Source organism: Semicossyphus pulcher, unplaced genomic scaffold (genome assembly GCF_022749685.1).
Source record: "Semicossyphus pulcher isolate SPU_LCO1_2020_fin unplaced genomic scaffold, fSemPul1.0.p SCAF_5, whole genome shotgun sequence".
NCBI lineage: Eukaryota > Metazoa > Chordata > Actinopteri > Labriformes > Labridae > Semicossyphus > Semicossyphus pulcher.
The window spans coordinates 9282720-9300911 of NW_027211726.1; the positions used below are offsets into that span (position 1 = coordinate 9282720).

The window sequence follows — 18192 nt, forward strand, 5'->3', positions numbered from 1 at the left end:
AAGGTTCATATTGTTTTTTGTGCAGAGATTTAACAGCTGTGCTACAGAAAACTTTGGAAATAGTGTTTCTCTTTGGTGTTTAGATTATTTACTTTAGAATACATCTTCTTTTGAACGCTAGCATTTTAAAGTGGATTAAACATACTCAGACATTCAGTGACCCACGTTTCTTTTATCTGAAGTCGTTGCACGTAGGTAATTGCGGGAGCACACTTCCCAGATATCCAGACAGTGTCGCATGTGTGACGTCCACGGTTGGCTCCGGTTGTAACTCTTGATTTTCCTCCCTGACGGTCGCTTTCCTTTTTAAACTGTTTGCCTTCATCTGAGCGTCCAATTTGTTTATTTTTCTTTGGATTTTCACTTATTTTTGAAGTTGTATCTGTAGTCATCCATCTTTTCTTTGTTTGTTCAGCCATAGTAGATTACTGTTTACTCGCAACACTTGCAGAGACCGGAGAAGCAGCCGTTTAACTCCGCCTACCCTCTCTGGCAGACCAACCACTGCTGGGTGATGGAAAACGTGTCACTAACTGGGCGCCGCTTGTGATTTTTTTCTGTGAAAGTCGGACCAGAGACCCAGTCCATAATAATACTTTATAATACAAAGACTTTTATCATTGGGCCATCGGCTCAATCACCATTGTGTTACCTCATTCAGCGATAGATAGTGATCTTCGAGATGATCACTTCAGATTAAAACTCAGATTGTATACTATCTTAAATGTAAAAAAAATATTGAAAATCAATGGTAAATATGATATTAGATGAACGTTAGATTCCATTGGTTGCAAAATTAATTGGACATGGCATCCCGCATTACAGAGAATAATTAAAATAAATAAAATGTATTAATCACCGTCTACTTGGCCATGGCTTTAATATTTCATTGTGAATTAAGTCCAGAATATCTGCCGGCTTCAAATAATCTTGTGTATATTGAAATTTTAACTTACAATGTCTCTTTCACCTTTTGTTTTATTTCTCTCTCATGAGACAAAGAAACCTCTTAGGTTTTATAATCCCAGGACTGCAATAATACTAATGTTATATTTCAAAGCTACTTCAACTCAACAACCAGGAACATTATTAAGGAGCGTAATTTCACTAAATGCCACTTTAGTTTTCCCCCCCTCTATGCCCCAGTCTGCCATTAAAAAATGATTACACACATTTATTCTATTGCTCTTAAGAGGGGTGGAGGACAGGGGTTCTCGTCCAGTCACAGTAAGTAACCCCCTGGAGGCTTGCCAACATTCAGTTACTTTAAATGCCTCCTACTTGAAGCATCCTGGCCATTAACAACCTGCCTGTGATGTTTTATTAAACAGTTTCTTTTTCCTCCATGAATGTAAAATACGACAATATGCAGACGATACTGTTTAATACCTTAGACTAACCATAAGTCTGTCCAATAAGCCAATGAAAAGTTACAACTCTGCCTTAGTGGAATGCCTTGTTGTCCTCTCTTTCACTATACTCACTAAAATTGAACAAAGGCAGCCACAGTATAAGTTGATATACTAATACAAACCTCAAGAGCATACTCAATCATGACTGTTTATCTGCCTAACACTGTTTACCCGAGCCCCCATTGTCGATCCATTTTAGTTTGTGGCTCTGTTTGTTCTTGTTACATAATTGAGTTATGTACATCATGCAATTTTCTTCTTTCTGAAGCATGATTTACCCTGACTCAGCATTATTTCACTCTCTTCATTCCATCTGTATTTCAGCTAATCAACCTCTTAGCTTTTTTGTGTCTCCTTACTATTTTGCTTTCTGTACTCAACAGTTATATTTTTACTTTGTTCATAGTGATGTGTGGTAAAACGCCCATTGTCAGAGCAAAGAAACTTTGATAAATGATGGTGATTAACTGAATGTGTTGATCTGATGGCTATCATTACAATAATATGTGCAGGTCAACCAATTATATTTGATTCTATTATTTTTCTTTCTGAATCCCAGCAAGCAAATTAGCTCTGATGATAGGGGACTTTTTCTGCTGTTTACAAAGACAGTAACCTCTGCAATTATGGTGACCTCACTCACAATGAAGAAAAAAAAAAAAGCACATTTCACAACATTATGAGGTTGTGGCTCAGAGGGAGTTTTGCAGCTCTGGTCAATCCACATTTATCCCTCAAAGTGTTGTCCACAAGATTCTACACTAAAACAACATTTGTGATGTCGGCTTACACTGTGCAGATGCAGCCAGTGTAGATTTCACTGTTTATTTGGCTGCATTGCATTGCTGCAGGCCGTCTGATCTGCTTCGGTGCTCTTTCTAGGAGTTTTTCACTGTAAGTTCAAGACCAATGCATGGTAGATACCGTGCATGACAGAGGTATGGTTCTACACACTCTCAAAAAACCTGCAAACACCCGACTTTTTTTTGCTAAATGGGAAAGTTTACAATCGGCATTCAGACCCGGGTCAAATGACTCTGCAGTAAACCCGGGTAATTATCGCCTCGGCTCCGAACACAAAACTTGGGTCGACACGCTACAAATTCTGCCGTCCCTGTCTGAGCAGCGCTCGAACATCATTCCAAATTTGTCGGCGCCAAGTTTGATAAACAGACTGAATGAGTAATAGATACAATAAAGAGCTAAGCACCGTAACATCTTCACTGTTTACTAACCCTGTCTCAGGCGCATTTGTGACGTCAGACGGTGACGCAGAAGAAAAGAGACCGACAGGATGCTAATTTTGGTGTGGTATAAGGGGTATAAGAGAGTTAAAATGTTTGCCATATTGAATTTCAGTGATCATGTAATTATTTAGCTTTTAGTTTGATTTGAAAGAATCATCCCGGGGTTCCTCTGTGATAAGTCAACACATCCAACTACCAAAACAACAAAAGAGGTCAATCGCCATCAACTCCGACGAAGGCGTGACTCCTTGTCATCTCAGCTACAAATTCTGCCGTCCCTGTCTGAGCAGCGCTCGAACATCATTCCAAATTTGTCGGCGCCGAGTTTGACACACAGACTGAATGAGTAATAGATACAATGAAGACCTAACCAGCGTAACATCTTCACTGTTTACTAACCCTGTCTCCGGCGCGTTTGTGACTCTGATTGACTGGCGATCAGTTCAGGGTTTACCGCCCAATGACAGCTGGGATTGGCTCCAGCCCTCCTGCAACCCTGAACATGATAAGCGATAGATAATAGATGGATGGATGTATTAAAAAATGCCATCACTATTTTACAAAGCCCAAGCTGAGACATTCAACTGGCAAATGGCTGTTTTGACCAACTGTCCAAAACCCAAACATTACCACATTGACTTCAGTTATCAAGAATAGAGTTTTGCCCCAAATGGATCCACAGTAATTCCATCCATTGATAATAATGTTTCACATACCGTAAAAACAGAAATAAAGGTGCATTACAATTTACATTATTCTTCTTATTCTTCTTTTTTACACTGTCAGACACCACCGCACAGCTATAGCCTCAAAATGTTTCCATTCTAATATTTTTTGTTAAAACATCAACCAAATGTAACCTGAGTACCGACATGTCACCTTACTTTCAAAATATAAGTTTAACGATTTAATCGTCTGATGAATGTTCTGATACAACAGCGTTATTATGTCGGACGAAGCCAACAAGACTTGGACGACCAAATGACTGAAGATGAATGGTAGGTCCAAACTCTTGGAGTGCTGGTAATAAATATGACTTTATTCTGTCTGCAGGATTTCATTTCTGCAGGATTAGGACTCTATATTTCACACAGGAATAATTGCACACCTCCCTCCCTCTCTGCAAGTTGAGTAATTTCCGCTTCACGGTGTATATGAAACCGAGAACCTGGCAGCAGGACAAACATTTTCTGGCTTGTAATGCTCAGTGTTGTTTATGATAAATGGCGAGCCGTGTGCATTATTGGACTCATTCGACCCGGTGTCCAAGCGGTTCTTTTCTGTTTGAGGCCTTGTTGTTTTACAGCGTGTGTGTGAGAGAACATCGACTATACCATATGAGGTCTTTAAAAATGTTTGACTCACTCTGACGCAGGCTGAAATGCAGGAAACCACAAAAAACAATCCAAAACCAACTCAAAGACAAGCCGTATCTCTTGTGTTTGCAGTGCAATATGTGCGATTTGCAGAACTTATCTCAGATTGTTTGACATTTAAAAGCCGGGAGGTGCCAAAGCAGAAACAGCAGAGAACGTGGCAGTGTCGGTTTGTTCGAGGCCCGGCCATCTGGTTTGTTCTGGCTCGTGAGTCAGAGGAGCAGCGTGTGATTATCATACCACAACTATTTTTCAAGAACAAATCTATTTATAGAGATCAGTGCTTCGACTGGAGGCTGAAACGGTACGAGCATGCATCAGACGCAGGCTGGAGTGGTCGGGGATGCCCTTTTGTCTGCCTCAGCGGGACAAAAACTGTTATTGTTTCTCTAATTCAGAAGAACAAAAAGTCAGGCGTGGGATGGTCGAAATATGTGAGATGGAGATGATATAAAAGCGATTATAAGTGCATGTGTGAAAGAGAGTTTGTGGCCAAAAGAGTCAGTGCCTTTGCATTAAAACCAGAGCCAGAAGTAAAGAGGAAAGGTAACCAGAGAAGGAGGTTCAATCTGTCTTCAACAAAATCCAGCTTGATCCCGCTTGATTGAAATCCATTTCTCAAGTCCTCTGAGGAAACCACAAAAGCCCACTCCAGGTACAAAGCGCCCCAAGACTTAAAAACCTGTAAAGTGAAACCTCTGTCATCGCAAGACAATTCTGAAAATGAGATATGGCAACAAGCCTAATGCCCCCCCGCTGCAGGGGAACACTTGACACTTGTGTTTCTCCTCTGGACTTTGGTGTAAGGAATGGAAAGGTTGAGATAAATGCTTTTAAGCCTCAGATTCTCCTTCCTTATTTCGTCATTCAAAGCTAAACACAAGACGTTTCGCAACTGCAGGGACCCCTTATCAGAAAGAACCAGTCATCAAGTGAAAACTGCGGAATTGGAGATGTCAGACCTTCTCCTCTGAAGCCAGCGATTGCTTGGAAGTCTGTGGAATTTGCAGTAGTTTCCACATCTGAGAGGGCCAAGCATCTGCCATAGTTTGAAGCCTGTTATCATTAACCCCCTCAAAAAAGAAAATAGAAACCTTCGCCCCCGCAAGACACAAGGACAAAGTGTCGATCAAGGCAGAGAGGAGACGATGACAAGCGATGCGTTCGGTTTGGAAGGAATTTGTAATGAGCCAAACCTCGCCACAGACTTGCAGATAGACCAGATAGACAGGATTGATGCGTCTGGAAGGTTCTCAGTCACGGTCGTGTTTGTGACTCACTCTTTTAAACATTTTGTCTTTCGATAGAAGATTTATTTCCTTACGCACTCTCTTTCCTCCTTCCTTCCCATCAATATGCTTCAGAGACAGTTACAGAATGTTCTGATGTTTAACAATAAGGATGAGAGAGAGACAAAAGGTATTTCAGCCTCGTTCCCTACATCTCCAGCACGTCTGATGGAACAAATGTGCTTCTACTGTAATCGATACAGCTTTCCACAAAGGCTGCTTAACAGTTCATGTAATATAATGTGTAAAACGCATGTCACCACAACCTGAAGCATATTTATATTCATCTCAATTTTCTTCTGTTTCACGCATGTAACTTCAGTGATTGTCTCGTGCGCTCTGACAGCTGCCAAAACGTGACCCAAACTTGATACTTGGTCTGGAAACATCCCGTCCTCCGCAGACTGAGGACTGAGGCCATGTCTACACGAACACAGGTATTTTTTCAAAACGTAGCTTTGTCTCTGCGTTTTGGCCTTTCGTCCACACACAAACGGTGTTTTAGGTCACTGAAAACAGATCTTTTTTAAAACTCCAACCAGGGTAAAGACTTTTATAAACTCTGTTTCCATGGAGACGTGTGGCTGGGATTCTTCTTCTTCTTTGCATGACTGGGTTATATTTCCGCCTGTTGGTGTGGCATTCTCAGGACAGCGTTTCTGTTGTGTTTTTTGCATTTTCATTTGGACGGGGATTTTTTATAACCGTGCTTGCGTGGATGTTTTTTTTGGGGGGAAACGAACATGGGTGTATCCAGAGGTGATTGGCCACCCCAAAATCCTAAACTATGATTAGCTATTTGCCTGGTCAGAGGCAGGACTTCTGTTAAAATCAAATATTTGGGGGCGCTAGTATAGCTTAGTTGGTAGAGCGGGCCCCCAATGTCTAGAGGCTACAGTCCTCGACGCACCGATCGTAGGTTCGACTCCCGGTTTGCCGATCCATTTGGTGCATGTCTTCCCCCACTCTCTACTCCCCACATTTCCTGTCTCTCTTCAGCTTTCCTATATAAAAAAAGGCAAAATGCCACAAAAATAATCTAAAAAGAAAAAAAAAATCAACTATGTGGGCTGTGTAGCTTTCTTTGTATTTCAATGTGGCACGTTTCCTTTAGTGCTTTAAATTGTTACTCTGGTCATACATCTTCCTTCATCCTTAAAGAATTAAGCTTCGAAGAAAGGTTTAATTAAATGTTATTCATTCGCGTCTGTGTGTGTGTGTGTGTGTGTGTGTGTGTGTGGAAGTCAGTGCCCCAGCTGGGCCACCCCGTTCATAAAAGTCTGGATCCGCCCCTGGAAACGGAGGAGGCAAAAACTCTGTTTTCAATAATACCCGTGTACGTGTAGACATGGCCTGAATCTTCTGCTGCTTTCACTGCACATGCTGTTTTGATAATGTGTAAAATACTACAGCTTACTATTGGCAATGTGAAGCAATGTGTTAGAGCTGGAGTGAAGAGTAAATGGTATCTTGTTTATCAGGGCACAATGAAAATGTTAGCAAGCGGAATTGGGCACGGTGATTAATAAAGAAGCTTATTAGTGTATTAGCGTGATGGGAATGTTGTATTTTTCAACAGGGTTAGTGTAATTCTTGTTGATTGAGGCTTGAGTGGCTAATTTATCGGGTAGCCTCTGACGACAGTAGGTGACAGAATATTGCCACGTAAATGATTTTATCCAGTTTTTTTGTTACTCATTGTTTTGAATGTCTCCGTAAAGCACTTTGAATTGCCTCTGTGTTTGAAATGTTTTATACTAAAGCAGCCTTGCCTTGGAGATATGCTAATGTAATTAAACTTTTCCATTGTATTCTGCAAAAGCAGATGCACTCCTGCCAATATGAAAAGCTGTCAGTATGTTCCTTGGCCTGAAAAAACAATTATCCCCCTCTTTTGTACCAAAATGAGCATTCGTACCTGTAGTTTTGTTTCTCACTGCCAATCTGGAAGCGGTCATACAGTGAGAAGGCCTGGTGTCCGTCCCAATCTGTCAGCACGACACGGAGGGCGTAATGCCTCTGGCTGGTCAGCTGGTAAACATACTCGTTCCCCAGCCAGTGCTCTGCAGACACGCTCCCAAAACCCTGCGAGGAAGAGAGACAACACAATAAACAGTGTGGAAACAGCCCTGAAAATCATTGTTGGTATTAATAAACTGCAGATTATTCATGGCTATCTTCTCTTTTTTCATAGAATGATAAAATCTCAACACTAGAGGATTGTGGAATGAACTGGAAAGAATTTTCTAATTTATTTATTGATTTATTTTTTGTCTATCAGAAAAAAGATCAGGACACACAGTTCCCGATAATAAATAAACACTTTTTAAAGCATTTGTGTGGCTTGATCCTCCACACGGATAAACTTACCTATCTATAAAAGTGCTTCAATTGGTACCAGCTGAAAGAGTCACACACCTTAAACCTCAGAAATCCCACATGTTAAACTCATTATTACTTAAAGACTTCTTTTCCAAAATAAGCACTGCACGCACGGACACTCCTTCAAACAACTGCAAAAGTTTGCATTTGATCAGAGTGGCTCCCGGTCACAGGCAAAGTGCTTCTGACAGCGGCAAGAGCAGCGGACTGGAGAGGGTAATATCACAAAGCGGGATGACATTACAGCTCTGACAGGATAGTCTGCATCGGTCCATTAAACATCGGGGAAGACGGGGGAGGAGGGGGCTAGGGAGAAGTCTGTGTTTGGGCTGAGCGTGTGTGGTGATGAGAAATGGGAAGGAGGGAAAGTAAATATGGGGCATTCCTCGGGCCTGAGGCATGTCCTGCTGAGTGGGTGGAAGAGAAAGTGACTGTGGCCCCTTTACCGCTTTCTCTCCTTATTTCTCTCTTTCCCTACAATCGATCTCTCTCCCGATGAGATGTTCCCCTCTGACTAACTTTCAGCTTAGTCCACTGCCTCCTACTGTGACCGCAGTTTATCTCATGCACTGCGGCTGGATTAAAAAAGCTTGGAGTCGAACTCTGTTGACGGGTTTTCTTTGTATAGTTCCGGTTCTTCGCGATGCTTCACACGCAAACCTGATCTACATCTAAGCTCAGAAGAGATGAGGAGATTGTTAGTCATATTTCTGGAAGGACCACTTGGTTTGCTTTTCAGTTACACTTGCTTAAACCACTTTGTCTGATAAAATAAAGTAATAGTAAACCTGAAGTGGTACATAACAAACTGTTGCACATACAAAGATAAACTACAAAAGTGGTTCTGTCTAAACCGTCACAGCCATATCAGATGAACTAATCAGCATCCTTCATCACAACTCAAGCCGCCGCAAAATGAATTGTAAAAAAGCTAATCCTAGTAATTTATTTATAATTGATTGAATTGTCAGTTTTGGTCAAGGTTGCAATCATATACCTTGACGTGGCAGAACTGGTGGTTTCAACCATTCTACTACAAGCTAACTATTTCAACAGTTTATCAAAAACGTTTAGCTAACTATTTATGCTGTTACCTTTAGCCAATTATTTCAACTGTTTGCTAGATGGCTATTTTTTATACTTTAATCCAACTAATTCAACTGTTTATCCATTACTCTGAGCTAATTAGTTTAATTCATTGAACCATTTCCAATTACTCTCAGCTAACTACTTAGCTCAAGCTAACAACTTCAACTGTTTATCAATTTGTACTTTGAGCTAACTATCTTAACTCAAGCTAACAATTTCAACTGTTTATCAATTTGTACTTTGAGCTAACTACCTAGCTCAAGCTAACTATTTATGTTGTTACCTTTAGCCGACTATTTTAACTGTTTTCTAGATGGCTATGTCAACTTTTATTGTACTTTTATCCAGCTAATTCAACTGTTACAACCAATTACTTTGAGCTAACTTCTTAACACAAGCTAACAATTACAAAGTGTGTCCGTTACTTTAAGATAACTTTTCAACTCCTGTTCTTTACTTTTAGCTTGCCATGTAAACTGTTTACGTATTACTTTTAACTAACTATTTGGACATATTGTTCATTACTTTCAACAAAGGTTAACTGAGATTTAGTTTTCGTAACTATGAAAACTTTTAATACGTTTTTTCATTACCTTTAGCTAACGATCACAAGCTAGCTCAAAATTAGGTCAAATTTGAGTTTTTACTGTTCTTTCATTTTTTACATATTATTTCAGCAGATCTGACTATTTTTCAAATACATATGGAATATTTAAGTATTACTCTGGCAACTACTTTAAGCCAACTATTTTAACATATTTAGCTAACTTGTTTCCAAGCACCGCAACATGTGATGTTCATGTGTTACAGTGACTTTCCACTAACCCCCCTGCAAATGCAAACTGTAAGTCATTTCCAAACCAATCTACAAGTGCCATTTTTACATGGTCTTAAGATTACAATATTGTCTTTCATAGATGCCGCATCTTAATTTACACTGAAAGATTTATAAGTGTTTTAAATCTGTCAGCACGAGCCTCTGAAGACCAAGAGTCAGCTAACTAATAAAGCAATTGATCTCTAGTCTTTCCAAGGAGAGGAACAGTAACACTAAGCTGTTCAGCAGCAGAGTAAAGGTCGGCCAAGGTCCAAGTGTGCCCTCATGTACTGTAATGTACTCCATGCTCTCTAGAACACCTGTTCAAAGCTGTCTCATTGGTGGTAACTTTTTATGCTTCTTTTTTGTTTGTGCTTTTATTTATTCTGTCTTGGGAGTTGTCTTTTACATCCTTTCCCATTGACACATCAAGAGCAGCGGAAAGAGGGGAAATAATTAAACTGGTAACAGAAAGCAGATTACACACAAACAGAGTCCATTTGACAATAAACTGACAGCAGTGGAAAGGTACACACAGGTGACTTTCACAGCAAACGCACGCAGTGCAACTGCCAGCAATAATACATCCAATTTACGGCCTAAACACAGCTCAGGCTGAAAATGTTAACACTCCCAACGCAAATATGCATAGATCTCTCCTTGATGTCAAACAGATGCAGCACCTGGCACAGTGCAGAAGAGACTAAACAAACGTGTTGTGTTACATTTAGGTAATCATTTCCTGTAGGAAACAAGAAGTAACTAGAACTGCATGTCACAAAGGCTCAGCTGAGGAGCGGAGAAGGTCTCGCACACCCTTGACGATAGTACTAATACAAACGACAGAGGAGCTGTAGCACAGGAGGAATAATATTTGGCTGAAGTGTTCCAAATGGTTTTTGGATCAGTGGATCCTGCCTCTTAGTTTTCAGGATGTTCAGTGAAGGCCAAAAAGTGCAAGTCGTTAGTCAAGATTCCCAGACGGAAGTGTATTTTTAAAACAGCATGTTTCACTCACTGCACTGTTTTGTAATTGATGCTTAATGGATACAGATGAGTGTATTCCCTCCCTTTCTGTCTCTGTGTCGACCAGCATTATCTCCTTTCTTTTAATGAAGACAGATGAGTGTCTGCATGCCGGGCAAGTGTCTGAGCACACATATTTAGTGTCTCACCATCTTGTACTCCTTCCATGTTCTCTGGAAGTCCACGCTGCCGTCCTCTCTGCGCTGAATCACTGTCCACCCGCCGCCGGCTGTTTCCATGTTGCAATACACCTACACGATTGTAACAAGAGAGCGAAAGGAGGGTGGGAGAACACATGTGTGAAGGTAATGGAATACTGATAGCACCCACAGGTCTTTGTACATTTTTGAAGGATTCAGTAGATGTAATTTAACTAGAAGACAAAAAGATTCCAAGATTCATTGCGACTCTCAAGGCATTAAGAAACAATGAAAGGTCATTCGGACAATTGTTCAGTTTCAGACACTCCTTTTCCCAGCTTTTATGATGAATCATCGCTCGGAATGCGACATATCTGCGTCCTCTTCGAACTTAATCAGCGTCTCCTTATCCCTCAACAACTCCCGGGAGATGTCCCTCGTCAGACGCCCCTCGATTCTGCACGATCAAAGTGGAGGCCCTGGGTGTAATGTGGCCCTTAACCTTGGACCTCAGTGTGCGTAAGCTGATAACGCGAGGCTGGTGTTCTATCTGCATGTCTTTGTTTTGAGGAGGAGACCCCAGGGTGGAGCGGGGAAGGTCTCTCACCTCAGCGAGCCCACACAGCTGAACACACACGAGCGCAACCTGGGTATGATTAAGGAAGCACCCCCTGACAGAATCGTTCTCCCCAAGACCAGCTCATCACTCATGGTGTACACGCACAGACACACACACACACACACACACAGACCCACACTGACCTTTGAGGTTAATGTGACATTAAACATAATTCCTGCTAATAAAATATAATGTAACAAATCAACACACACAAACCTGCTGACGTCCTAACTTCTAAAATCATCACACTCATCATGAATCAAGAGTTGTATATGTAGTGCAGAGGTTAGGAACACACATCCACACACTCAAACACACTTTGTCGCCATCCTGTTCGGCTCAGCGTCCTGTTTCACACATAATCCCCCCTGCTAAACTAAAGCACTCACAAAGCTGCCAAGTGTATTTTCAGCTATCAATATTCCAGCAGCAGCTAGCACCCGTCATTCACACTCATCACTGTGTAACGTCCAGCGGCGGGTCAGGGCCTTTGAGCACACTTGGCAAGTCTCGCGTTCACTGAAAGATTCCTTGTAGAAACTCTATAAAGAGCCGCATGGAAGTGATGAAAACGCACATATTTTGACATATGATGTTGCGGCTTCTCACCTTTTTGGTCTCCTGCGGGTTGATCTGGATGGTGTAGACTCCGTTCTTTTGGATGCCGGCCTGGTAGAGGTCGGCACAGTCACGGAACTTCTTCTCTTCGTCGACGACCTTTGTACTGTTCGGCACAACTGTGGGTACAAAAGACATAATGGAAACTTTACAACGCTATTTTAGAATAAAGTTTAACAAGACCAATCAGGCACAAGTACACACATGTACAGCCATTGAGCGACTGAGTTGTTTTAAGGTCCAGCAGGGGATTAGCATAGCTTAGCATAAAGACTTGAAGTATGTGGAAACAGCTAGTGTTGCTCTCTCCAAAGCTCAAATATATGCCGAGCTGCCATTTTTCTAGATTTGAAATTCTACACCACAAACGTGCACAGACATTTTTTGAGGCAGGGGCTCAAGCAAAAAAAAGGGCACTTGCCCCACCAACATGCACTAATTCCCACCCTGATGTTGTCACACATCACAACAGTGTGGAACTTTACCCCGGAACTAGGAACCTTTTCAGGAACTCGTGATCTGCACTTTGACAATAACTTTCTGAAAAGAAAACTCACGTCTCTTACTTCCTGTCGGCACACAACCTCCCGCCGTGTGTGTGCTGCGGACGTAACTGTGAACACTCTGCGGCACGTCCTCTCCGTGAACCGATTATGTAGTTCACGGAGTGGACGTGCCGCAGAGTGTTTACTCCCGCGCACACGCACGTCGTGAGGTTGTGTGCCGACAGGAAGTTGGAGACGCGAGCTGTCGTGCTCAATCCATTCGCAATGCAATAAAGCTTGATCAACCACAGCACAACTTGAATCTCCTCCATGCTAACAGGCTAACTGTAGAGTCGCACAAATGATAATACCTTCTTCTTCTTTGAGATTTAACGGCGGTTGGCAAACCAGCTTAAAGGTGCATTACTGCCACCTACTGGACTGGCGGTGTAAGTTACTTTTACAGTTTCTTCATACGTCATTGGCCTGATCTTCCCGGGACTTTAGGCCGCTGTGGAAACGCAGACAACAATGGGCGACAGGAACCATTTAGTTCCTCGAAGGGAACTAAATGGTTCCTGTGAAAGGCACCTTCTGTTGATAACATGGGAACTTTTGTTACATCTGTGCATATGTTTTACTAATCCAGGGTCAGGGAGGTGAGAAGGATTGTGTTTTATTGGATAAAGGTGTATTTGCCTCTTCCAGCAGTGTTCATGCTGCTTCTTATTCCCCAATCAAAATGTATTTACTGACTGAAACGTTTATTTAAACAGGAAAAACACACTGCAGTGCAACTGCAACTATTTAAAAACTGGCTATAAAGAGAGGGGGTGACTAAAACTATCAAAAGCATGCAAAATGAAACAACCTGCCTCAGAAATGAACTGCATATTTGTATTTTATTATTATTTAGATATTTGTTGCCCTGCATGACGCAGAGAACAGCGCTTTAATGAAGATTAGACTAGCTTGATTGCTAGCTAGTACAGACTACAGAGGCTAATAATGAGGAAACTACAGCCTTGTCACCCTGACCTTCTTAATTGTTTAATTTTTAATGGATAACATTAAAAGTGTTGTTTTGGTCATTATTTAATCAGTGCCTACCTAAGTGATGTCATTGACTGTAACTGAACTGAGGTGGAGCTGGAGTGATGCATGCTTTTCATAAGTCAAGACACGTTGAAAAGTTAATTGATTGAGACAAAATCATTTGGATGGATTGTGATACGGAGTACATCCTAAATTTATCTTTTTTTTTTTAAGGGTACTTTTCGACAGGCACAAGGGCAGGGGCTCAAGCCCACCTTGGGTCCTATCTGTGCACGTGCCTGCTCTACACACACACCCTAGGTTGCGTTGACACATACATATGCAACTGACAATTTTGGCTGAGGATGCCAAAGCCCAGGTGTGGAAGCTACAATATTTCCTGATGAAGGATGAGATCAAATAAACACTTGATACACCAGATAGTCACAAGAGTATAACTGTAAAAAAAACCTCCATGCTATAATAAAGTGTTACCCCTCGTGCAACCTCTAGTGTCGGACATATATGGAAATAACCATTCCATCAGTCCGTCAATTTATCATATTTCAGATCTGAACATCTCCGAGGGGAAAATATGAAAGGACTCTGAGGCAGAAGCTGATCGGTGAGGTCTCACTGCGAGTATCTTGTAACGGCCAGATACAGATCTGAGGGCGACTAACTTATTATCAGGAGAGAAGCAGTTCACGGACTGGATGATCTCTCGCTCTGAGACACACAGCTTTCAGACTTTGACGGACCAGCTGCATCCATCTCCATCTGTAGATAATTATGGCGGCACTATTTTGAAACCAAGCAAGGGGCTAAGGACAAAATACTACAAGCTATAAATTTCAAGTTCCTGTTATAACAAGTGGTTTTATTTACCTTCCATGCCCTTGTTATATTGATGGAAATTCCTTCCGTTTTTTTCCCCTCTCTCTTTTTTTTCGTCCTCCCTTTCCCGAGAGCTTCATCTCGGTTTTCACACCATTGTTTTTATTGTTGGAATTGTTGAGTCAAAGAAGATGTCAGGGAGAAGTGAAATGTGTCAGCGATCCTTAGCCCTTCGCTTTGATCCCCTCCTCCGTGAGCGCAGGACTTCCCGGTGGAAGCAGGCTGCTTATTTGGGTGTACTTTCTGAGCATTTTGACAAAGTATTGAGTGTCAGCGACAAGAATCTCCTGCTGTGACAGGTTGACAGAGTGGGCCCTCGCACTCCAGACTCTAATGCAACAAAGAGCGGGCCTGTCAGGCGGTAATTTACCCCAAGCCGGCAGACAGCGGGGCACATTTTAGAGGCCAAGGAGATCATTGTCAGAGGGGAACCTTCTGGTATTCAATCTGTAAAAAGTGTGGAGGATTATTTCACAATCGCCCGTAGGATCCCTACTGGTGGAAGAAGACGATCTGCCGAGAGACTCCAGTGTAGGAGCGGCTCTCTCGAACAGCTTGCTGCCCAGCTCTACAAATATTATTTATGTCCCAATATTTATTTACAGAAAAATATTTTGTGGTTCAGCGGGGACTCGTATTCAGTAGGGGGTTCATGTGAAAAGATCAGCAGGGCCTGGGTGTTTGCATAAATCAGTACCCTTGCCAAATGAGCCCAAATAGTGGAACTACAGAGAGTGAGTAATGGACCTAAATGGACTGCCATAGACATCACTGCTCCCATGTGACTATAATCGCTGTGTAAATGCCGCTGAGAGTTTAAGTGATTCCATACAAGATCCAATGAATTTCTCTGCTCTTTTCATTTATGAAGGATGCAAAGCTCCATACAATCATTCCCACAGTATATTTTACCACAGTGATGTGAAGGCCGTGCTTAACATGTGAAGAGGATTAGGGTTGTGTGAAAATTTCAGAGTTATGTGTCCCAAGATTATTGAAAGCCAATGTCTGTTATATACTGCTGAGTAAAGAACGGATATTTTAAACATTATTTAGGAATCACACGTCCGCCTGATTCTTTATTTTTATTAGCATACGAAACATGTGTGTTAAAAATAGGGATCGACCGATTATCGGCCGGGCCTATTATTTTTATTTATTTATTATTTTTTTTAATCCGACGGCCGATAAGAGTGCGGAGTGCTCACACACACGGCGGAGAGGAGAAAAAGTTAATTTCTTTGCAAATTTTATTTAACTGCGTTTTATTTACTTAATAAAACTTCAGGAAGTTATTTATTTATTTATTTAAATTTTCAGTTAACTTTATAAGAGATGCTGCTGACCCTGGTTTGTTTGTTTAATAAACATATGCTTAAAGGCATTTAAACAAAGTTAAGTGTTGGAGTTTGTATTATTCAAAATTTTGATGCCAATATTTTAACTTTTACTGCAAATGAATATCGGCTCCAAATATCGGTTATCGGCCTCCTTGACTACTATTTATCGGTATCGGTATCGGCCCTGAAAAAACCATATCGGTCTATCTCTAGTTAAAAACATCTGTGAAACCCTCACTGCACTGTATGACAGTGACTGCTCCTTGTAAAATTTTTATTGTCATGTTCAGGCAACAAGATTAATGTTAAAGGTATAAAAGCAGAAAAATAAAATATATAGACTTTCACAAATATAATACAAATCATCACTTATGGGCCTCTATACATGTGATGGTGGTGAGTGTGTGTGCAGACCCTACTGAGACCCTTCCCTCTGCATCTATTCTGTTGTTTTGCTTTGCATGGGACGTTCTGAGAAGGGGCGCCATTCTGGTTCCCTGAGCCAATCACAGCGTATAGGTGAGTGTGGGAGTGGTTCAAATTAGCAACTGGGCCCCATTCAGACCGGCGAACATGCTGAAAGAGCGATGCAGAGTTGGCCTTCTTTCTGTTGGACAGGTAGGTGCCTCAAACCTGGTAGGACAAGCTAACCGCCAGTTAGCATGCTAGCGCAAAGGTAGCCGTGATGCTGTCGGTGTTAGCGTGTTCTCGCACGAGAGAGTGAGAGTGAGCTTCTGGCGACGAAGAGCCTAAAAATCCTACTCATGATAACTTTAAGTGAATAGCTTTGGTTCACATTGGAAGTAAACACTACTTGTAATGATGTGGGTTTGTAAGAGTTTGTAAGCAGAGCTGGAATAAGCATGAATTTAAAACACAATAATGATACAGAAAGAGAAATGTGCGCCCTTGAAAAGGGGTGCACAGATTTTATCAGCTAGAGCCATGAGCTTTCCCTTTACTTAACCAAGCTGAAGAATTGTTAAACATATAATCTGGTGCTTTTTACACCCAACCGTACATCCCAACCTTAATCCTATGACTTCTGTGTGTTAAAAGAAAGTAAGACATAATTTAGATAGCATTTAAAGGAAGTTTGAATACACATGTTGTTGTAGTTCACCAGAGCTATCACACTCTCTACAGTCTACAGCCTCATAAGTCTTCATGGATTGATTTAGGCCTGTAAGGCAAAGTGACTGCAATTAATTAACTAACAGCTTGCCCTAGTTAAAGCCTCTAAAACATATTGCTCCATTAAACAGCTGTGTGCAAAGCTTCGTATTATCAAATAGTCATGTTCCCTCTGTGAAAATAAAGGGGAGGGGTACCCATAGTTTCGGGAGGGTCACTGGGGTGACTCGCAATAACTGCAAACTTCACAGGGTCGCTGCAACAATAGGTGTCGACTCATTCCCCAGGTCGGTGAAGCGTAAAAATAATCGTGTGCAGCACTTAAGAATTGGGTCTGGATCGTGTATTAATGTCTAATGAAGTGGTTTACCTTTCTTCTTGTCGGGGCAGTACAACCTACTAATGACTTTATTTTTGCAGCTTCGCATGTAACCTTCATATAATTCCTCTCTCTTTGTCTCGGAGTAAGCAGCAGCTGTAATAATGATGAATGTCATTGATTTAGTGAGATAATAAAAGACTGTAAATACAAAAAGAAAATCATATTTTACAGCCAGAAATTTTTTAACAGTCATCCAAAGCTGAGGTCAATTACCGTAATAACAGTGCGTGGCTCATTGCACCCTAATGAGGATTGGGTAATGATTACAAGCTAAACAAGGGCTCCACTGCTGCATCTGGCCACATCAAAACAATCCCCCCAGTGTACTTGAAGACACACTGGAAACCTTAATTTGAGGAAAAGCCATACATGGACAAATGGGAAAAAATGTATCTTAGGGGAGATTTAGTGTTAAAACTCCCTTTTCTAAGTATCCGTCATTTTCTCCAAAGCAACGCCAAAGGTGGTTTGAGTCCACGCTTTAAAAGGAAATGCTCACATTTCAAAAACGTAAGCAGACACCACTTGGCATGAAGTGCTTGCTAAAATAAAAAAATAATCTCAAACAAACAAAAGTCCTCCCCCGAAAAAGGCTCTAGTGCTTCTCCTTGTTTTTTTTAAATCTTGTTGAAAACAAGGGGGAAGTGCGTCACATGATCAGTGAGATCTACACACTCCCTCACCTCCTCTGGACGGGGTCTCCCCCAGGAGCTATTACAGTTTGACTTATTCAGGCTGGGGTGAAGAAAAGGGCTGACCTCTTGACCCGCACGCCAGCCTCAACCTTCGGAGCCACCGTGGAAGAGGAAAGGACCAACCACAGAGCAGAAGCGGCCACGTTCCATTTCTATCACCTCTCATTAAGGCAGCCACCAATCACGGATTGGGAGTATGGGGGTTTTGT

General features: G+C 41.6%; 1 protein-coding gene across 1 annotated transcript in view; it reads right to left on the reverse strand.

Annotated features, from left to right (window-relative positions):
- Positions 1-18192, reverse strand: part of angpt1 (angiopoietin 1) — a 63190-nt gene that overhangs the window by 15431 nt on the left and 29567 nt on the right. The window contains exons 5-7 of the mRNA XM_069681148.1: positions 12007-12134; positions 10788-10889; positions 7243-7409 (exon numbers count right to left, since the gene is read on the reverse strand). Coding sequence (XP_069537249.1) covers positions 7243-7409; positions 10788-10889; positions 12007-12134 — 397 coding nt within the window. The remainder of the gene's footprint in view (positions 1-7242; positions 7410-10787; positions 10890-12006; positions 12135-18192) is intronic.